The following is a 23949-nucleotide window of genomic DNA, read 5'->3' as shown; positions in this document are numbered from 1 at the left end:
GAATACATGTTAAAAGACATACATTTGTTTGACAATTATGAATGCTATATTTAATTCCGCAGTCAAACTAGCAACATAAATATAAGTTATGGGCGCCTGTGTCAGCGTAACTTGCTACGAAGATAGAGTTTCCAGATTCCAGTCCTGATTAGGAACAGGTGTATCGTTGCGTTTTTCCCACCTTCCGTTTCATCATCAGTTCATTCTCTACATCGCGATTAACCCAAGAAGTAGAAAGAGACATAACATAACCAAAAAAGAAATAAAATAAACATCAGCAATCACGAAAACATTCGTCAATCTGTTGAATCCAATGAACTCAGATGTACTTTCATTTCGAGAGGCCTTTATTTCTAATTTTTGGCTCTAATTTTAGCATTACAGCCACAGATGAACAATTCTGGATAAACTCCTGACTAGACGGTTCTCTTCGTCGGTTCATTTTATAACCCAATAATAATGGGGAAAATTGTGGAACATTCTACTGACTGAACGATTACTTAAGAATTCGGCGATATAGAAGAACAGTCATGTCATATTTGTAGTGTTACTATGGTGTCATTTCTTGAATGTCGTTCCACGTAGTAAAACAAATCGCTGCGTTACATGTCCAAATCCAAGGAAAAGTCGATAATCTAAGTCAAGTAATATCGCTTCGCAGAAACAGAATCGATCTACTAAAAGAATAAAATTAACGCATTTGAGTTTTAACTTATTTGAAACTGTTACATATCACCCCCTCTAAAAAAACCTACCTTTCTGGCTCATATTGTCACGTGTCTATTTTATTTCTGTGGCTGCTGCATTTGCTGTCAAAACCAGTTGTTTTCTAGGAACAACTTACCGACTCAGACTCGCAACGTCAAATGATTTAATATGCAACAGAAACATTTCCGGGGCTGTAAACAGAACCTTTTTCTGATGATCCGGATATGGAGATATGGATTGAAGCTTACGTTTGAAACGTCGGTTACTAATAATAACTAACTAACTAACTCTCTAGCCTTCTTAAACCCGAAGGTTCATGGCTGCAGCAACACAGGCCTTCCATCTTTCCCTATCTTGAGCAAGATCTATATACTCTTTTCCATCCCTACCGATTTCCTTTAGGTCCATCTCAACGTTGTCCCTCCATCTTCGTCTTGGCCTTCCTACAGGTCTCTTACCATCAGGTTTCCCAACAAGAACCTTGTAAACTCCTCTTTCCTCTCCCATTCGTGCCACATGGCCTGCCCACCTAAGTCTTCTTGATTTAATTATTCTAATAATATCTGGACATGAATACAAATTATGTAGTTCTAAATTATGTAACCTTCTCCACTCACCTGTCTCCTCATCCCTTTTAGGTCCAAAGATTTTCCTAAGGATCTTATTTTCAAATACTCTCAATTTATGTTCCTCTTTTAATGTAAGGGACCAAGTTTCACACCCATATAATACTACAGGCAAAATTACTGTTTTGTATATTTTAACTTTTAGTTTCTTAGATACTAAACGAGAAGACAAAAGTTTATGAAGAGAGAAGTAACATGCATTTCCTGAATTAAGCCTACTTTTTATTTCCTCTTTAATATAATTTTCATTTGTTAATATTACTCCTAAGTATTTGAATTTGGAAACTGGTTCAAACGAGTTGTTATCAATAATTAGATTTTGATTATTACCTAACACTTGGTTTCGGCCTGTAAGCATATATTTAGTTTTCTCTTTGTTAACTTCCAAACCTATCTCTTTAGCAGTTTTGAAAAATATTTTAGCATTATTCTTAATCGTATTTATATCATCCCCCAGTAAGTCTACATCATCTGCATATGCTAACAACTGAGTCACACCATTTAATTTTAGTCCTTCTTTAGTTTCTTTTACCTTCCTTACAGCATATTCTAAGGCAAAATTAAAGAGCAATGGAGATAATGCATCTCCTTGTTTTAACCCATCATGAATTATAAATTTGTCAGACATATTATTACCCACACGAATTTTATTTTCTGTTTCACTGGTGCATATTTTTATCATACTAACAAGCTTCTTAGGTATTCCAAACTCTACTAATATATTATATAATTTATCTCTTTTGACCGAATCATATGCTTTTTTGAAATCAATGAATAGCTGATGGACATTTTGATTATATTCCCACTTTTTTTCAAGTGTCTGTCTGATGTGAAAAATTTGATCTGTAGTTGATCTGTTACGTTTAAATCCACATTGATAATCACCTATAATTTCATTAGCATATGGGGTTAGTCTTGTTAAAAGAATGTTACACAATATTTTGTATGTTGTTGAGAGTAGAGAAATTCCACGGTAATTATTGCAGTTCATTTTATCACCTTTTTTAAACACAGGAACAATTATGGATTCTTTCCACTGTTGAGGGATTTCTTCTTTATTCCATATTAAACAAATTAATTTATGAATTTGACATATTAATGAATTTCCACCATATTTAATTAACTCAGCTGGTATTAAATCAATGCCAGGTGCTTTGTTATTCTTAAGCCTTTTAATAGCATCTTTAACTTCAGTCAAGTTAGGTTCTGGAACTAAAGGTTCTGCTGTGTGTACTTCATTTACTTCTGATTTATCTCCTACATGGATATTTAAAAGGTCATTAAAGTAGTTCTTCCATCTATTTAGAATATCTCTTGGGTCAGCTAGAAAATCACCGTCTTTATCTTTTATCAAGTTTACTTTAGGTTGCCACCCCTTTCTAAATTCATTTACACCTTTATATAAATCTCTGATATTTTTATTTTTGCTGTTTGTTTCAATTTCGTTAATTTTGCTTTTCAAGTAATCTCTTTTTTTACTTCTAAACGTGCGGTTAACTTCTCGCTTTATTCTATTATAATTGCTTAGATTTGTATCATCCGAGTTATTTAACCACCTAAGTCTAGCCTGATTTCTTATTTCTATTAGATTATGACATTCATTATCAAACCATGGCTTACTTTTTCTTGGTTTATGGTATCCTATACTTTCTTTAGCTGCTGATTCTATTGCATTACGTATGTGCTCCCAATTCTTATTTACGTCTGTTTCATTTATATTTTCATCATCATTTAAATCCTGCAAAACATCAAATCTATTTGACAGTTTAATTTGGTAATCTTTCTTAATTCTTTCATCAGCAAACTTTCCTGTATCAAATTTTATAACTTTTAGATTTTGTTGCTTATGATTTATCACTGAGAGTCTTTCTCTTAATTTAGCAATTACTAAATAATGGTCACTGGCACAGTCAGCACCTCTATGTGTACGAACGTCAATTATACTAGTATGCCTTCTCTTATCAATAAGAATATGATCTATCTGATTATGAGTTTTACCATCTGGAGAAGACCAGGTATATTTATGGATATCTTTATGTTTAAAAGTGGTATTTTTCACAATTAAATTCTTTGAGGTTGCAAAAGTAATCAATCTTATACCATTATCATTACTTAATTCATGAAGACTTTCTTTACCAATCGTGGGTTTAAATGTATCTTCTTTGCCAATCTGTGCATTACAGTCACCTAACAGAATTTTCATATCATACTGAGAAAATTTATCAAAGACCTGTTCTAACTCTGTATAAAAATCATCTTTAGTATTATCATCTTTATCTTCCGTTGGTGCATGTATGTTTATTAAAATAATTTTACACCACCTACCCTGCAAAACTGCATATGATATCCTATCATTAATAAATTCTACTGTTTTAAGAGCCGAGATAATTCTATTATTTATGAAAAAGCCTGTTCCAAAATTATGATTTTCAGTACCACCATAGAAAAAAGTATAATTTTTAGTTTTACAATTCCCTTCTCCTGGCCACCTAACTTCCTGGACAGCTACTACATCTAATTTATACTTGACTATCTCATTAACTGTACACTGAAATGTCCCAGGCCGGTAAAGGCTCAGAGCATTCCAGGTACCTAATTTAATATCCTTATTCCTAACGTAGACCTTATCCTTAGTCCAGGGACCTCCCAAAGTAGTCCCCACCCGGAGATCCGAACGGGGGACTATTTTACCTCCGGAATATTTTACCTTGGGAACATCCATGGCCTTATATTTCTGTTTCTTGACATGTCTTTTTACAGTGCAGAGTTGTCAGCTCTACGCCTAACCCCCGATATGAATGGAGGAACTACTACACAAGACAAACACAAACATATTAGACAGCACAATTACTACACAAGATGAACACAAACACATTAGACAGCATAACTACTACACAAGACACACACAAACACATCACAACTACTACACAAGACACACACAAACACATCACAACTATAACACAATATAAACACACACACACCAGAACTACTACACAATATAAAAAATAAAAAAACACAATAATTACTAATAATAGCATTATTTTTTCCAAAAGAAAGGTAACCCAACTAGAGTTATCATAACTTTCAAAAATTAAATTGTTACAGGCTGTGGTATCGTATTTAAAAGGGGTTCTGGACAGACGAAATTATTACTAGACAACTAATTCAGAAATGTCCAAATGTGCTTTAAAAATGAAATGAAATTTCAAAATTCTCTCAAAATATGTACTTAAAATATACAGTCTACTCTCGATTCTACGATATTTCACCATTCCTGAAAAAAAGTCGTTAAGGGCAGGGAATTGTTCGATCCCCCCCCTCCTCCCAACGCCCATGGACTTGAGATGTCTCGGCATTAGACAATGAAAAGTTACAGGAATACTTACAAACGGGTGCCCTTAAAGCTAATTTCACTTCTTTGAATTAATTCATTTTTCTTGCTTGTTTGAATTTCTGTCCGAACGATGAAGAAAATGGATGCACGGAATCACCCTTTCGCCTTTCGAACGACGCTGATCACGCACGAGTAGGCTGCAGTGTTGACCTCTAGCGATTGTATCAGGAACTACTTTGCCAAGCACGCACTTTCTTCAAAGATTCAAGTGATTAGCCAGGGCATAATTTTCCTCCTGAAGAATAATAAAGACACGCTTCGAGGTCACATGTAGCGTGCCTTGGATACGGAGGGGAGGAGGGATGAGGGGGGGATCGGGAAACGATTACATCCTGAGTGGCAGGAAGACCTGTTGTCTTGGAGAGTTAAAGGTTCAGAAATTGTGAATACTTCTGTAAAAATGTGCCATAGTTTTGAATATAACATTTTTAGTTTTAACAATCTTGTTCAGTAAGTTCTTTGATATTGTTTCCCGATAGTTTGTGTTAGCCTGACAACATTGCTTTGGAACGGTTATTTACCGCTTGTTGTCGTGAGAAATTTCGGGTAGTTGACACGCGAGACACGCCGAACGGACAAAGAAAAGTCGCACGTGGAATAATGGGCCATTGCTTAACGGATTGTTGTAAAGATTAGCGAAAAGTTTTTGTGATTTCGTCTTTCGCTGGCACCTGGATTCTGCAAGTTTTTCTGTGTTTAAAAACATCTAATATGAATGTACTCAGGGCAGGGGCGCCGAGTTGTCAAAATTATTGGGGGGGGGCTCTGATCACTGAAATAAATTAATGAATGACTCACTCTCTCCGTTTTTTAAGTTTTGGCCTCAGTGTTCGGAATCTCATAAAAGCCCATGAATTCCTCAAAAATATCATTTTTTTTATTCACAGTTAGAATGCAGAATATTAATTGTCCACGGATGGATATGTCACAAGTTTCGTCAACCATAAGTGTTCCGGACTTTTAATATCTGCTACCGCGGAGAGCAAAACAGATCTCCCTAATATATCAATGATCTCGTTCTGAATGTCATGTGAGAGCCATTTGTAGCCCGAACGTCCCATCCACTACCCCAGTTCACGCACATCGTCTTTTGAAACTCTTTTTAGTAAAACATTTAACAATACTCATAATTACATACTAGTTTTTTGAACTTTTACACTGTTATTATTTTTTAAAGAGATTTACCTACGTTTCGGAGGCTGAATCTGCCTCCGTCTTCAGGGTAGCGTGTGGTCTGTTATATACTGTTAGTATATAGTAATAAGTCATGTGTTTTGCTGTCTCTGGTCTGCCCCCCCCAAAGTTGATGGTTTAGCGGTCTCAGCCCACCCCGGGTCTCCCCGATGGCGCAGTGGTAGCGTCGTCGCCTTGGAATCAAGGGGTCCCGGGTTCAATACCCGGTGGAGGCACAAGTGGTTCGGATCCCACTTTAAACTGTAGGTCCAGTCCCGATTAGCCTTAGTGTGCATAAAGTGGACTTAAAACACCAAATCAATCCAATCAATCCAAGCGGTTTCAGCCCCCCCCCCCCCCCGTTGATGATCTAGAACATTTCAAATGTGTATTTAAAGTTAAGTTCATGTGGCACAATTCAGAGTAAACTTTACAAGAGAAGCAAAATGATACAATAGATGCTCTTAAGCAAAATTATTTGGGGGGCTCTGCCCCACATCGTTAATATTAGGGGGCTCAAGCCCCCCAAGCCCCATGGAGTCGGCGCCTATAACAGGGTAAAGCTCACACACCACGTGGACGGAAATCTATGACAGTTTCTCCTTCTCCTTTGCTGAACACTATGTAGATGTAAAGACCGCAGTTTCTCCTAGCTGAACATCGTGTGAAATTAAAACTTGTCGTTTCCTCCGTGTTAAACGCCATCTAGATGCAAGACTTGTACAGTTTCTCCTCGCTGAACACCATGTGGATGTTAAACTCTAAAGTTTTTCCTTGCTTAGCAACATGTAGAAATTAGACTCGCACTATTTATCCTTGATGAACATCGTGTAGAGAAAAAGCTCGCGCGGTTTCTCCTTGCTGAACACCTTGTGAATCCAAAGTTGGCACAGGCGAGTCTTGCTGAACGCCAAGCCATAATATTCTCCGTATCAGTCAGAGACAGAAATGATGTACTCAGTAGCGTCCGATGGGGGACGGAGGGTGGGCCTACCCCAATATATTTGGCTACTTAGGATTTTATTACTTATAATTTAATTAAACGATGTTTATTTCAAGAAATCTGAACGAATAAATTATCACAAAGATTCCAAGCTTTGAAAGTTTATCTCTCTATTCTTTGACATCCGTTTAACAACACGAAACAGCTATCTCACGCACATTTTCTCGCAATTGAAGCACCAATTTCTCTCGCCTTCAGATGTCGCTAACCTCGATGAGTCAGAGTTCAAAGGAACAGTCACCCGGAAGTAGGTTTGGGGACATGCGGCTTTCCTCTTAACGTCTCGGATTTTCTACATGAATATTTCATGCTTGTAATCTGATCGCCTCGCTTGCACCCGCCGACCCAACTCCAGAGAGAGAACTTCCGTTCTCCAAGCAGGGAAGTACGTGACCGTTCTTGGGAACCAGAAACCAGGTTGGGAAACTTTACAGAGGATTATCGAAGCTCTATCTGCACGGGAATCGAACCCGGAACCACCAATTGATAGACGAAGAAGGAAGATTCAGTTTTGGAGCTTTCTATATGAAGTACAAATACAAATAAGCGCACGTTTTTGTGCAATCCATGCAGTTAGTGTACTGAAATGCATAGTCATTATATTTTTCTATAAACTTTTATGCACCTTGCTCAAGAAATATCTTGGAAAGTTAGTGGGAAATTTTAGTAATGAAGGTTATGTTGTATCTTCTCACTTAAAAAAATCATGTTTCTTGAATTTTGAAAACTGTGGAACTATGTACTCTTTTTATTAAATGACAGAGCTTTCGAGTTTTGAGTTCATAAATCCACTTTATAAATAGATAAGCTAAAAGGGACTGCACATACAGTTTAAAGTGTGATCTGAGACACTTTGAAATGTGCCTTCACTATTAAATGGTAGCATTTGAAAACATATCTTGGTTCCAATAGTTTAAACTCAATATTTTTTGATCCAAAGCATTTTTTTACTTTGGTTATTTTGTTCGAATACTAGCTGAACTTTGTTCTGATATTAACTGTAAAATTACAAACTTCCTGCTCTTTATGAACAGCCTTAATTTCCAAAGGTGGGGTTTGGGGGTACATCATTAACAAAACGTTGTTTAATATTTTCTAGTATTTTAGAAAGAATTATGCGGAATTTGAGACGTTTACAAGCTAAGAACATCATAGCATGTCCTGTAAGTGAAATACTTTTTTAATAAAATAATTATTCATATTGTATAAGGAGCTACCACGAACTGAGCTTATCGTAAAAAATAAATAAATAAGCTTTCCCCTATAGCTTTCTTTGAGAAGTAAAGATTTGCTTTGCCAAAATATAACGTGATGCATTATGTATCGCCGTAATGTTATACAACCAAAATCACGTTGCGTTTATGTGGGTTGCATGCACACCAGGCGTTACAACCTCGATTCCAAACAATTTTTCCGAACTTATGAACTAAAATTGTTGTCTTAATATATGCTTATTTCTTTTGCTTGCTTTAGTTCCACTAATATTATATGTACATTAACAATTTCATACAAATTAAAAATAGTCAAGGGGACCTCTATCCTCGAAGGGGTGGTGGTAAGTGTCGCCTTGTAACCAAGTGGTCCCGTGCTTCGATTAATTGATTGATTGCTTTATTTTACTTCACTTTTCTGCTACTTTTGGCTACTGGCGACGATGAGGTTGAGTGATGATATGATTAAATTATTTAAGGACACTCCCAAAGAACACGCATGGCCAGGGCGGGATTCGAACCCGGGATCCCTGGCGTTGTAGTGCGCTGTGCTAACCACTCCGCCACGGAGATCAAGATGAATGAAGGAAAATGATCACTTTTAGTTTTCATAATTACCGATAACACTCTCTGTTGTTTAGTTCCTGTATTTTATCATCAGCTCATCCACCTAATGGAAAGATTCGTGATATGGGTTAAACATAGATATTCAATATTACATTTTGAAACTAGCGAATGTTAATGGTGTGCGTGTGTGAGAGAAGGTTACATAATGTAATACAATAACCATGTGAATCTAATGATATGGCTACAATCTTACTGTAATGTAACTGTAAACTGATCACTATACTCTTAAAATAAAAAACATATATATATATATATATATTGTCTGCCTGTCTGCTTTGTTAGTATCAACTATATGTGAGTTTTAAACGTCACTGTTGTTGTTATTGGCTTATTGTTTTAAGTCCACTTTATTGATGGATAGTCTAATTGGGACTTGACCTACAGTTTAAAAGTGGGATCTGAACAATTTTTTTCCTACACCGGGTATCGAACTCGGGATCTCTTGATTACAAGACTACGATTTTACCCCTACGCTGTCGGGGAAACCCATTTGTAAACGATGCTGGTCTTCAAAAGGTCTAATAAATAATTCGAAACTACTGCTTGCTAGCACCTTGAAATCCTTTTTACACCATTCTGCGAGTAGCAAACATGATACGTGGTTTATAATAACATTTACGTACAAAATGGCAACTATGACGTCATGTGTCTCCATTTTGACTTTTTCTGATAAGAAAGGAAGCAGTTGTTGATGTTTATCGAGCACGCACACAGAAACGCATTGGATCATAAGTTGGCATTATCATGCTTTATGTGTTCAGAAATAGCCGTTGCACATTGTTAAATCAACCATACATGCATAAACTGAGGCTATATTTACTGTGATAGCGTGATTGCTGCCTGAAATAAACATGTGCGCTGAATGTTGTTGGGAGGTACTTCTTTGTTCTGGCACCAGACGGCGCGCAAAACGCAGGGGACATTGTCCTTCATTTTTTTTTTTAAAAAAATGAGTCGATTATACGAGCTGTTCTGTATAACAACAGCGCTAAGAACTGGAAAGGATACAGAAGCACTTCAGCTTTCCTTGTGGAAGTCATACACGCAGTGGTACCAGAACAGTAGGATTTTTTGTTCCAGAAAAAGTGGTACAAGAAGTTTGAGTGTAACGGGAATTAGTAGCAGTCAGAAGAGGACGCAAGGGAATAACAAGAAATTTTGTACAATCTCAGGAGTCTTATTTTTGTTCACGAGGTGAAACACGACGGTTTTCATTTTTACTGGTTATCGACACGTGCTACAACACTAAGGGGCCTATATTAGAACTTGGGAAAGGTATGGAAGTTTCTTTTAATTTATTTCCACGCTTAATACGTCCCTTCATCATTCAACATTGTTTACATACCTTCATGCATGTTTAGGAATTTATACCTCGCTCCTCACGTTGGTAGCAAAAGACTCTGGTAATCGCCAGTGGGGATAAAAAAATTCTGTTTTACCTTAATGAAAGGCTTATTTCTCGTGAATGCTCTTAACAACAATTCAGAAACTGAAATACAAGCATTGGTATTGTTCTTGATAGTTTCACATAGCAGTTATCTTGATGCATGCTGTTTTTTAGCTTGTTGATAAATCTCTCATTACGTTAAATTATGTTGAAAGGTTGGCATATTTAAGTTAGTATACTTGTCCATCTAATACTAGTTGCCTGTGACATCTTAAATATTTGACAAATTGAAAAACGAAGAAACAACATGTAATGTCCAGGACATTACAACATAATGCAACATTACACAATCAACGGCAAATATAATGGTAGGCAAATTGTCCATCGTTATTTTCATTGCTTTTTATTCTACATCCTGTGTTGTTTTAAGGAATGAAATTATGTTGCTGTGAAACAGGCATTGCCCTCTGCTTATTGACGTATTTATTTCAATTCATTATCATCATATTCTGCAATACAGACTGAATGAAAATGGTGATGGACAATTTGCCTATTGTTTCTTTGGCCGTTGGGTGTACAAACATGAAAGATTTTAGGGGGATTGAAGAAATATTGGGAGGGTGTTTGAGAGGAGTAGGGGTGAATGGATAAATCACTGAACAATAGCATTGTAGAATAACTACCACTACTGTCTCTTGTAGTTCAACTTTTTAATTTTTGAACGCATATCCACTAATATTGTCCCATTTGCTCTAAAACACTCCAGAGTTGACTTTCTTGCTAATCGAAGAATTGCCAACTTGACCTTGAGAGGAAAATTATGAACAGTAGTTGCGTAAACTCTAGTGCAACCATTTTAAGTGTAGAAATGTGTATCAAATTTAATAAAATGTGTTATATTATACAGAGTGTCCCACAAAGGGGTTTACACTATTTGAATGTTAATAACAGAGAAAGTATTACAGATAACCTGATGGAACTTTTTGTATCTGGATCTCTCATGATTAGTGCTTCTTGCCATTCATTTGTTTTTCTTTAATTTCAGTTCAGTTGCCAGTAGTGACAAGTAATTGACAAGATGGCTGGGAACCTTTCCGTTGAGCAACGGAAGTGAATTTTAAAGTTTTTTTTGAAATGTGAGAACAAGAAAGAAGTGCAGAGACGATGGCGGGCAGAATTTGATACTTCGCCACCGTCACGTGTAACAATTACGAAATTACGCGACAAGTTTGAGAGGGAAGGAACTGTGTGTGATCTGGGACGGTGTGGCAGGAAGAAATCAGTATCGGACGAAAGAGGGATGGAAGCAGTGGTACAAACTTTCACAAGATCCCCCAAGAAGTCCATACATGAAATTCTGCCCGCCATCGTCTCTGCACGTCTTTCATGTTCTCACATTTCCAAAAACACTTTCAAATCCACTTCCGTTGCTCAACGGAAAGGTTCCCAGCCATCTTGTCAATTACTTGTCACTACTGGCAACTGAACTGAAATTAAAGAAAAACAAATGAATGGCTAGAAACACTAATCATGACAAATCCAGATACAAAAAGTTCCATCAGGTTATCTGTAATACTTTCTCTGTTATTAACATTCAAATAGTGTAAACCCCTTTGTGGGACACTCGGTATTTACCGAATTTGGACTCTACTAGCTACTGTCAAATAACTTCCAGTTATTGAGGAATGAGAACGGCTACCTCGTTAAGTGTGTACTAGTTATGCTGTTAGAATAATATTAAAAAAAATAAACAATGGGAAATTATTGTTACCGGTACAAATTATTAGTGATATTATTTTTATGTTGGTGGGAATAATTTACACCACAAAGTGTTCGAAGAGATTGAATGTAATATGTGAGCCCGATATCTTCAAATTTCCCTGCATTTTTTATATTTTTCATAACAAATTCCCTTTTCACGTGAAAGGTAACCTAAATTCCTATGCAACGAGGGAAATTTTTCTCCATGTGCGAAGAATGTTCGGAGCTGCGCGTATGCAGGAAATGTTTAACATTTGCTACCTAATCTAGGGTCTCCCTTATCGCATAACACTTCACCTTGCGTTCTGACGTCACCAGGAACTAATTTTATGTTTAGGTTAAATGCCCAAACTGTTGGATTAGGCTAGATAGGTTTAGTTCTCTTAGCATAAATAATAAATTTGCAGTGTATTTATGCTAATAGAACTAAACCTAATAACGTACGCAATCCTTACCTGACGTCAGAACAACAGGTTGCAGATTTTTTTTTACTTTTAACCACTGTTATTTTTTAAAGAGATTTACCTTTAAAAAATAACAGTGGCTAAAAGTAAAAAAAACTAGAATGAATAAATCACCACTGATTAGCTATAAAGAAGGTTGCAGAAGTGTTGTGCGATAAGGGAGACCCCCCTAATCTATCTTGAAGTTTGATTGTACTGCCATCTATTGACATGTTTCGGAACAATGTTCCACCATTATCAGCTGTACCGTAACTATTTGTGACTTATTTATTATATTTTCAGGGAATGCCGTTCTACATAAATGCTAGTGGTAATTTCAAAACTACAAGGGTGTAACCAAGTTAGAGTTGACCTTCAAAGATAAACGTCCCGTCCTAAAGAATGTCCATCTTTAGTCATGTATCTTAAACCTCTTGCCGCCTATACTTCCGCATATAAACTCAAGGTCTTTAAATGACGCACACGGTTCATAATGCTTAAGAGGTTTTGGTGAAGGCTCTTGCACAGGAAGAGAATCTTATTCTTCCTACAAGGATATTCTGGAGCATCAGAGCACCGCACTGACACATTGAGACCGTAAGGAAGTAGCACACAAGTGTCCTTGTTAAGTAATCTTGCCCTCGTTCGTGTATTTAAATAAGGAGTGATTAAGGACACAGAATTAGCATGAAGAATACTGCTTTACATTTCGGGTACAGGCCAGAAGAAAGATAATAGTTAATTTTTAGCACGACCTCTTTAAGCGGCGAATAAAATGAGGAACAAGGAACCAAGTCACGGGGAGAAAAATTTACATAGAAAAACATTTGGGTTGTCTCAAAGACCAAAACAGTTCACTCTTTTATTCGAATTATTGCGTAAAATCCTTAAGATCGTGGAGCAATAATATTTTTACTCCATTGGTAAAAACGTGATCGAACAGCCGTTTCCAACAATGGGTTAAGAAAGTAATAGAATAGACATTTTATTTTCTGCTGAGCGAGGTTCAGCCTAGGGCTGCTATACCACCTAACTCAGTACAAAGTAGGATTACATGTATATACAGTACTGAAATGAAAAGATGAACAAAAGTATAAGACATGTTACAATATAGTGACTGGTCTATATGCCAAATAACAATCGTGCCTTTTGGGTTGCATAACTGTCAGGAAACCTAAGGTGAGGTTAGGGCATGTGGAGTAGACGATTGTCATTTGGGTTGCATATAGACCAGTCACCTTTTTCAAACTCGGTCCACCTTCACGACCGCTTCCGCATAAGCGGAAATAATGCTCAACTATGAATACCTTTTCCTCCGTCGAGAGACCCATTTCCAACAACAACTGCACAACCCAACTTCCTTTTCACTACTGCGAACACGTGCAGCTGAAGCTATGCCCCGTTGACAAACGCAACCACGTGTTCGAGATGCGCGAGTTTCAGTACTGTATATTTTGGCGCATACCGTATATATATATATATATATATATATATATATATATATATATATATATATATATATATATATATATGTATATATGTATATAGGATTAAATGGTAGAATATAATAAAACATAACCTTGTTCCTGCATTGTACACTTTTTCCTTAGATCTAACGCATTGTACATACTTTGGTTATTCTGTTTTCATACCCTAAATGAACTTTATTCTGTTTATTAACAATAAAATTAATGATATTCCGTTTTTTTGTAACTTGAAATTCACGATGTCAAATTCTAGAGGGGGACTACAGACCGGTTCGACCCCCTCTCCCGACGCCCATAGTCTAGTCCTAACTGCACTCAATATCGGGAACCTGTGGAGCAAGGCCACGGATAACGGCAGCGAAGGGGAGAAAACTAGCGGGCTGAGCAAGTAAGTGCGCGTTGTGGCAAACGGTCGCGTTTCCCCTCCATGCACTCACTTCGCCTATCATGTGTTCATTGGTCGAGTCCTCTCGAGTCACTACTTGTGCAGAGACTTGTTTTTGTTCACTTGCTCCACATATTCCCGGTGCAGTGTGTAGCTTACCTGAGTATAAAGTTGACTTAAACTTTGGCAAAGCTTTTTGATGAGAATACTAATCATTTCTTTCTTCTCCAGTAATTGCAGACACTGAGGCTACGTATCACCTTACAGGATGACTCGCACAAGATAAGCGAACCGAAGAAGAGAAACGGATCCATCAGCATGAACAATGACCTGGAGGGATTCCACAGGAAAACGTAATTCAGGGCAAGAGAATCTGCGATGCAAGGATTTCTCATATACAAAGAGCAGATCAGGAAGATTCGAGACGAGAAGCGGAAGGGAGCTCGAACGGACGAGGAGAAGCTACCTCACGACAACTGGCGGCTGGTGGCACGGAGGAGGCGGCTCTATGCCGATCGGAGGATCCTCATGTGCATCGTGCTCTGCGGCCTTCTGTTGGCGGCGGTGGGAATTGCCCTCACCTTGGTTGGCTTCCTAAAACTCGATGGTAAGCAAGTAAAACCGAAGTAGCAATTGACTAGTGGCGCCCAACATGGGGATTTTAGAAAATGGCGCCCAACGTGGGGCATTCAGATTAAAGTGAGAAGTGGCGAACTACGCTTCACCACGAACTTCGCGTGGCTACTCGCCACTTTTCCTCTCGATCCGGTTTTCATTGATTTATTATTTTTATTATGGGTACATCAGTGCATAGGCTATTTTTGCCCATCACACAATAAATACGGTTAAGGCTCAGCTGAAACTTTGGCCGACGCTAGGGCAGCTGTTTTCGAATTTTCCTCTCATCTCGAAAACCGTTGATATTCAAAAATCTGAAAAACCGTTATGATATTCAAAAATCTGAAAAATTACATATACTTACAATTCCTTCTAGAGCATCCAGGTGAATCTTCGTGTGATTTGCTTCCCCTGTTAACTAGATATTATAAACAATTTAATAGACTTACATAGTCACCAGAACCTCGATAGCCTGTATGACTAGTTACTGAGATGTACTACGTGAAGTGAGGTTGACTTTTGATTGCTTCTCATTTAACTCGTGTGTGTTCAGGATGGTATTTCTTGCTGGACGAATCTCACCCCCCCCCCTACATTTGGTTCTAATCTTTGGCACTTGGCAGGTGTAAACTGTATGTATAATTGTGGTAATAATGATGCAATAATATATTAATAGTCAAAATATTTTTATAAAATCTGAAGAACCAAAATCTCACCTCTTTTGGCATTGCCACTGCATGCTGGCTATTCACATAGACAGAGCATCCCTTGACCACTTTGTGGCAACATTCCTGGTGTAATGTATGATTATTATTATTAATAATAATGTTATTACTGCTTCTCAAAACATTGACCTGAATGTAGTGGAAACTTCTTTCCTTGTACGCCTTTCAAAATTTTAAAGCCTGATTTATAAATTGAGTTAAAAAAACAACTATTAAGAGTACCGGACTTTAAGCTTTTCTTCTTCCCTTTGCAGGCTACAATCCACTGAATCTTGTGGGTCCTGTCATAATAGGCTGTGGAGTTATCGTGTTGTTTCTATCAGTGGAAATTTGCTACAGGAGAAAGAGAATTCTGAGACAAGTTCACGATGAAGAAGAAGACACAAACAAACACTACATCGACCCAAAATTGATACCATATGGATTTGGTCATTACAGGGAGGGGGAACCTGTAGTTGACCCATGGAGTGGAGAAGTGTTGCAGCGTATTACCCTGGTGTCGGCACAAGACAAACTGGAGAAGGGACCTCCTCAAGTGAAAGTTATTCCTCCTACTCCAGGATCTTCCACGGGTGGAAACCGACCTCCTACTTGTGACCCTGAAGTGGTTCTTGCACCACGTGAACTTAGACCACAGTAGAATATTTGGTTGTTTGCCATTCGACCCCAACATAAAAACAAGTGGCCTTACAATACAAGTTCAAATATAAACTCTGCATGATATTTCTTGGGGAAAAAAAATCGTTCGAGAATATATGTAAGCAAATTAGTTCAAACTTCAAATCACAGGCGTAACTTGGTGGGAACAAGGGGGGCAAATTTTAGACTTATTATAACTTGTAAGTTATTGGTATTATTGTTAAAATTCTGGAACCAGAGAAGCAAAATAATATATTTTTTTTTGTAAATGTAACAGTAATTTAGAAAAATATTCCTGGATGATATTTTTATGGGATGGTAAACCTTTTGATTCTGTGCCCAAAATTAGGCCCCAGGTTACACCTATGCTTAAAAATGTGCTAGTAAAGTATACTTCCTAATGATTTACTACTCTTTAAGAACTGTATTTTTCAGCTTACAGGTGAAAAATTATTTCTATGAAAATCATTTAAATTTAACTATTCTGTTAAGATTCTCTTCTATGGTAAATTTGTTATCGTGTAACGTGACTTTATTGATACAATACTTTCTACAATCACATTCATATTTTTGTACATCTAATGCACAAATAAAGTACCTTACTCAAATTATTGTGCATATGTTTCTCAAATGTGTTTAATGTAATAAGTTATAGAGTTTAGGGATCCTGTGTACTGCTATGATTGGTGGTGGCAAGGGGTGACTACGATTACATGTCGAAGGAGTGGTGTTCGATTCAATGTCTGCAACTTTTAGGTAGGTCTTTTAATTGCTTCAACCAGACAAGCGAGCATTACCGAGTTCAAATTCTTGATGATACAAAAGCATTCATCAGGGCTTTGCTGGACCTTTGTCCAATGACAACCAAGCTGGTTTTGAAAATTCCTCTTTTATTGAAAAATTACGATGATATTTCAAATTTCAGATAGGTAAATCAAGACTGGACTAAATGAAATCCAAACCGAAGTACAATGCTCCTCCACCATGAATCAAACCCAAGACTCCTTGATTACAAGGCAAAAACATTAACTAATTCACTACCTGAGAGACCCTAAGTTGGTTTCAAAGTCTGTTAATGTTTCTTCAAATTGTCAAGAAAAGTTTGTGACATGCATGAAATGAGACTAGATTTACATATTGTAATTCTGAAAACGCACCTAATCATTCCATGTGCTTTAATATGCACTTTACTTCCCTTCGCCTTTCTTATGACTGAAGAAAAAAAGGTTCATTCCCCGTCAACGGCTGGAGCAAGAACTGAATATGCAGCGAAAGCATAAATACATGCCGACTTTCATTTGTTTAACTTCAAACATGCAACATCTCAACACCGAGAAAGAGGAATGATAGTCAGTTTATGCCTTTAGGCTTGATTGACATCTACGCTCAAGCAACACTCAGGTCACTGTCCCCTAATGTGCTGCTCGCAGTCAGGAGGTATCCACACTAGCGGTCAAACTTCGCTCTGGTCAAGGCACGGTCAACATGAGTCTGATGTTGGTTTCTTCACAGACTACACAAATTTTTCTGTATAAAAAGCCTGCCGATTGTGCTAACTACAATGTTTAAGAGATTTTCAATGATAGACTTGTCTGTTACAGCACTGGCATTAATTATAAGAAAAAGAATTGCAAAAACAGGGATTGATTGATTTACTTCGCTTTTCTGCCAGTTTTGACTAATTGCGAGGATGAGGATACGTTGTGATATGACGAAATGGATGAAGGGATATCGCAAAGAACATCCATGCCCAGGCCTGGATTCAAATTCGGAGCACCTGGCATGGTAGCACGTTGTGCTAACCACTCGGCCACAGATTGATTGATTTAGTTCATTTTACTTTGCCTTTTGTTCCACTTTCGGCTAATTTGCAAAGATTGGATACCATGAAATTGATGAATGGACACTAACAAACACTCATGCTCAGTCCAGGATTCGAAGCCGGGACCACTCGGCTACGGAGGTCGGATATTAAATAAAATACTGTTCATTGATATACTTTCAGTTTGAAATTGGCAAATGTTTATTTGCAGCTACAATGTGCAAAACTGTAAATGTCAGTGGTAAACACTACTTTGTCGGTCTAGGTTTGGCATGAACATTTTCGGCCTAATGTTTCATATAGACATTGTTGACCATTTCTTTTATCAAACTTTCGGGCACATCACGTGACAAATAAACATCAGGTTCTAAGCCTAGTTTCAAGGACCCGAATGTTACACACACCGTGTGAAAAGTAGTCTTCCTCAACTAAAAACAAGTTCGTTGTTAATCTTCATTCGGAGCTAGATATCAAGAATGATTTTTCCCTTGGCAGAAGGATGACCAACACCTCTTTTCCCTTTGCACACACACACAAATAACAATTTTTGTTGTATGGAAAAATATGACCGTCAACAGGTTAGCTTTTTCATTTAAGGATTTTAATTCATGCGAAAAAGGTCATTACAACTAGTGCTGATGAATCATATTTGTGGTTAGTCCCCTACTGAATATTTTTCATTGGTTATAATTTTAATTAGGTTGTTTCAGTCAGTTTTTTTTCTTAAATTTCTTTTACTCGGGTTCATGAAATCACATATTTTGACCGATGTTGGAAACAGAATTGAGAGGAAAAGATTTTTTGATTTTTTTGTGCAATGCCTCCATCAATCAATTTTATCTATACTCGCCTTTCTCTGTGTTTCAATAGGTCTTTGATTTAGGCATGCTCATCTTCTACACACAAAACTGGATTACGTATCCTCTGCAATGGGCTGAAAACTGCTACTGAACCGTGGGTTGAGTGTTACACACGTCCACATGAATGATCAAGCTTCGAAAAAGTCAAGCTCCGCCCCCTCACACTCCAGTCAAACATTCTTTCCACCTGATCGTGATCGAAGCAAACCTTGACCGTACCGCTAGATGTGAATGCTTCTATTTATATATCATTCAACAATATTTGACCGCACTGTGAGGGGAGGGTGATCTGAGCATTACTTGAGCGAAGATGTGTATCAAGCTTTCGTCATCTGAATAAGTCTGTAAAGGATGCTGCTGTCTGTCAACTGAAATGTTCTTCCTATGAAGCTTGCCATTCTCCCTTTACTTTCCTTACATTATGTCACATTTCTACCACTTTTGAGGTAATTGCTATGATGAGGATGAATGATGATTAAATGAAACTGATGAAGAATACTCACATGGAATCCCATTCCAGGGAAAGACTTGAACTGGAACCTTTGGTGGCAAGATAGTCATAATTAACAGCTCAGCCACTGAAGTGGCTCTATGAACCTTGCATTTTCTGGATTTGCGAGAACTTGTTTACAAGGAGCTTGAAGCATGTGATGCCATTGCAGCTTTGCTTTGACGATGTTATTTAGTCAATCTAACACACAATAAGAGACATTCACAAAGAACACCCACGCAAGGACTCGAACCTGGGACCATCTTTGGCAAAACAGCGAGTCTTGTCGATTTTAAATCAATTCTATGCTCGGAAAAGTTAATCAGAACTGGTTGTACAGTTTAAAGTCAGACCCAAACTACTATGGAATGCATTCTCTACTGGGGGATTGACCTGGAGACCAAGTATACAATCAGGGAGGGCCAGAGAGACCGTGAGTTGTTGATTTTTGATTGATTGATTTAGTTAATTTAATGTCACATTTCTGCCAACTTTTGGCTAATCGCAATGATGAGGATGAATGGTGACATGATGAAATTGATGAAGAGACAATTATACATATATGAACTACACCACACAAGTCCCACACATGATTATTTAGTCTGCAACAGGGCAGTCCAAGCAGTACTATGTGGAAGTGAGGCATTGGTTTGTGTTCAAAAGGGTCACCCCGAACATCAGAATGTTACTTAAAACATAAAATCCCAACCGCTACCTCGGTAGCCACGCACATTAATGGCCAAATCAAGGTTCCAAGATTGAGTCCTGGCCTGGGCATTTTCTTGCAAGTGTCTATTCATCAATTACATCAAATAATCATTCATACACATTGATCCAATTATCCTGTACAAGCAGGAAAGTTTCATAAAAAAATAAATAATAAAAATGAAGGCATAACAAAAATTAATGGAGTAAAGAGATATGAAAAACACCGAGTGCTCTTGTAAATAACTTTACTGGGAAATGTCACATCAAACTATACAAACACGGTAAGCTGCAACATATTTCATTATCAATACTAGATTTCTATGCTTATCTATAAACAGGAGTATTACTTTAGAGTACTTTCTTATGTGAGCATGGGTATGATATATCTACAGACGATTCAAAACAAGGTGTTGTACCAAAGTACTATATTTTACAGCATGATCATTGTATGGAAATATAAGACTTGCACTATGAAAATGAAAGACATGATATTTTGTTTCCACATGAACTGTTACTGACCACAAAAATTGGAGCTACATGTGCAACTAAACTTTTGATCAAAATCACACCGTTTCAACAGCACCTTTTCTTCTTGTCTTTTTCGTCTTCGTAACTTGCTTCTCCTTCTCAAAGCCTCTGTCGACTTGCGCACAGGCTCCATTTTGTTCCCACGTAGCATGCTCACTTGCTCTCACCTGCCTCGGAGGCAGCGACAACTTCGAGTCGCTACTTCGGTACCTCCTGTGCTCGGACAACGATCGGTGATGTGTGCTGGAGTTTTTACGGTGCCTGCTCACGTGTTCCGTCACGACTTGAGTTTCTTCGTCGAAAGGAACGAGAGTGAAATCTCCTGTTTGAACTCCTCCACTGTGTCTTCGGCTTCGCAGCACCCTGCCTTCCGCCGCAGCGCCCCCTTCACGTTTGGGGAGCTCCATGAAAGAAGTTTCTGTCTCCACCGAGCCTGGCTGACCATGACCGATGCCCTCCTTCAAGTTGTTTGCGATGGTTGAACTGGGAGGAAGCAGGACTGTGCTCAACACCGAAGATGGATCCGATGCCCCAACGAGAGATATGGGAGGCGTGTCAGATGGTCGCAAAGTCTTCGGTGTTGCATGCGGAGTGTGCTTGGGGGTGATGTTGATGGATGGGGCATTCGGAGGCACTAAGTACAGACTAGCTGGAGATTTCTTGGTTGGAGTGCGGATGCCGTCTATGGACAGTCTCCGCTCAGGGTCAACTGATGTATGGCTTCCACTTTTACCTTTTTTCTGGGGAAAATAACAAATATTATATCAGTAAGTTTCAAGAAAAAAATTAATACAACACTAAGAGTAAATACAGTGGAACCCAAATTTTACACTTCCTTGCCTTACACATTAATTTTTTACCTACGTTTAGCAGGAGTTTCCTCCATTTTAGGTGCAGTAAATTTCATTACAACAGTAATTAATATATGAACTATAGGAATATCTATAGAACGAGTATCTTTATGGCAATAATAGAGCAAGATTCTATAAATTTTCCCATATTTTGAGTATTTTCACCCTGGCACCTTGAGAAACGTAAAATCGGAGTTCCACTGCAATATGACTGACCTGATAATGATGCATCAGCAAAGATAAATGATTCTATATTTCTGTTAGGCCTGTCATCTTGAAGGAATAGAAATAAATAAGACATAATAAGAAATTCAGAAATGGAATGTTTGTAAGGATTTATATACACTGTGACACCATCCATAATAATTTCTGTGCACTCGTGTGAGCAAGATATTCTTCAATAAAAAAAACAACTTATATGTCCATACTATTGGGACTCGATTACTGATTGACACTTTACATACTCAATGATGTTGCCTATTTAGAACAAGCAATATTTGATAGGTGCTGCCTCTATGGTCTCTAAGTAGAAAATTCGGAGAACCCTGAAAACAAAGTGGCCAGAATATGCACATACTACAAGTGTTTCCATGGAGAATTTGGTCAGTTCATTTGACTGGACATGTGCGATGACATATCTCAGTGCAGAGGAAGATATGGAGGCTGTATCATCATGTCGCTGATGTTATCACTGTGGCATCGCTTCAGAGAGACAGGTCGGTACATCAGACAGGTTGGGAAAGGTGGTAAATGCATGAGAACTTAGGATCAAGACATGTATTTGCATTTTTTTTTATTTATAATTGCTTTTTGACACTTTTGGTTAATCACAATTATGACGATGGGAACACCCAGTCCAGGCTCAGATTCAAACCCAGAATGCCTGGCCTTGTAGCATGCTGTGATAACCATTCCGCCATGGAGGTCAACTCTCAGGATCAAGACAAACATCTGGTAATCTCCACTTTGCATCATGCACTGCCAATGCGAGAGACCTGCACCACCGGCAGAATGGCAGTGATCGGGTCAAACCATAAGGAATTTGTTGAAGAAATACACCTCGAGGGCTAGAGACCCATTTGAGGTCCCCACTTGATGTCACAGTACAAAGTAGTTCATCTATTTTGATCTGTCAACATGCCATTTGGCAACTTGGATACTGGAAGGTAGGTTATCACAGAAGCATGACCTGATTCAATGGATGGGTGTCTTTGTGCATGGATACACCCTGATGAATACTGCTTGCCACATGGAGATGCTGAGAAAGTTGGTTAAAGCATGATGCTGATCACGTCATCTCCACACTCCCAGCATGCACACTCATAGTAGTGACAGCTTTCTTTTTGTAATTTGAACCACTCAAGGAACACACTTACACACAAGCATACGAGTGTGGTCTATTCATGACAAACTTGATCACACTGTCATCAATAAATATTTCAAATGCCTTTATGCACTTTTATCCTCCAACACTTTCCCCCCAGGTACAGGGAAGGTAAGTTAAGTAAATAGGTGGCCATTTTGACTTTTTGTGTCTCCAGATTAGACCTCATCCAGATGATCCTCTATAATTGATGTAGTGGCAATGCCTTACTCTTAGCAGCATAAGTCTGGAATGTGTTTCCTTAGTCAGGGAAGATATTTCTGTGGGCCTTGGAGTAAGCCTGATAATGCGTAGAAGCTTCACAGTTTTCCTGCTGTGTTTAACCAGTAAGATTATTCATTTCGCAATCAACTGTATCAGAGTGAACATCACACTATGGTGCCTCAATGTGAAGATCAATACACAGAACATAGTCCTTATCCTTCAACAATGTCAATTCCTGATGAAGTACAATATCTGTGTATTAATACTAACGAAACAATACTTTGTCTCTCAACAGTTATGCATATTCTTCAAATTACTGGCAATAAATATCTTCCTAAATCTCTTCTCTTACATACACATATGAAATTCCTCAACAACATCTAATTTACAAGCAGACAGTCATAGCTGTATGAAAAGATTAAGACAGTTTGTAGCAATGTCAGAGGAAGGTACAGTGCCATGAGTATTACCATGCAAATTGTCCATCACCATGTTCGTGCACTTTATTTGACCCAATAAGAGCTTCATTAAAAGAAAACTAAAAACAAGCTGCTGACAACTTCTGCACCAGCATACATAAAAATCCACCCCTTAAAAACACATAGGATGTAAGAGAAAAATTAATGAAAATAGTCATGGACAATTTGCCAAGCAATACTAGTGGATTCCACTGTACAAAATCTTTGCCTAGGATGCAAAGTAGAATGTGGCACTGCCACTGAAGTTGCACGTTAACGATTAAAAAATATTATTATTTTTAACCAAACTAACCAAACTAACTATGAAATAGCTTATGGCACACCATGGTTATATTAAAACTCAAAGAAAAGTTCTGTAAAAATTGTGACCTATCAGGGATTGTGCCTGGGTCTGTGCTAATGCACTATCATTGAACTACAAAACCAACCCTTGGCC

The 23949-nt window shown here is 37.9% G+C and overlaps 2 protein-coding genes across 3 annotated transcripts in view; one reads left to right on the top strand and one right to left on the bottom strand.

Annotated features, from left to right (window-relative positions):
• The window catches only part of LOC145978068 (uncharacterized), a 39285-nt gene extending 22550 nt beyond the window's left edge, over positions 1-16735 (top strand). Inside the window, exons 2-3 of the mRNA XM_083110484.1 lie at positions 14437-14812; positions 15803-16735. Of these exons, the coding sequence (XP_082966610.1) occupies positions 14584-14812; positions 15803-16188 (615 nt within the window). The 5' untranslated portion in view covers positions 14437-14583 and the 3' untranslated portion in view covers positions 16189-16735. The remainder of the gene's footprint in view (positions 1-14436; positions 14813-15802) is intronic.
• Positions 16736-20297: 3562 nt separating this feature from the next.
• ema (C-type lectin domain containing ema) overlaps positions 20298-23949 on the bottom strand; it is a 67247-nt gene continuing 63595 nt past the window's right edge. Inside the window, exon 19 of one of the 2 annotated variants that reach the window (XM_083110218.1) lies at positions 20298-21335. In XM_083110218.1, coding sequence (XP_082966344.1) covers positions 20631-21335 — 705 coding nt within the window. In that variant the 3' untranslated portion in view covers positions 20298-20630. The remainder of the gene's footprint in view (positions 21336-23949) is intronic. The other variant, XM_083110219.1, reaches the window with a different exon arrangement.

Source organism: Lepisma saccharinum, chromosome 24 (assembly GCF_977018435.1).
Source record: "Lepisma saccharinum chromosome 24, izLepSacc3.1, whole genome shotgun sequence".
Taxonomy (NCBI): domain Eukaryota; kingdom Metazoa; phylum Arthropoda; class Insecta; order Zygentoma; family Lepismatidae; genus Lepisma; species Lepisma saccharinum.
The sequence above is the reverse complement of the archived record's forward strand: the minus strand, read 5'-3'. Positions and strand labels throughout refer to the sequence as shown.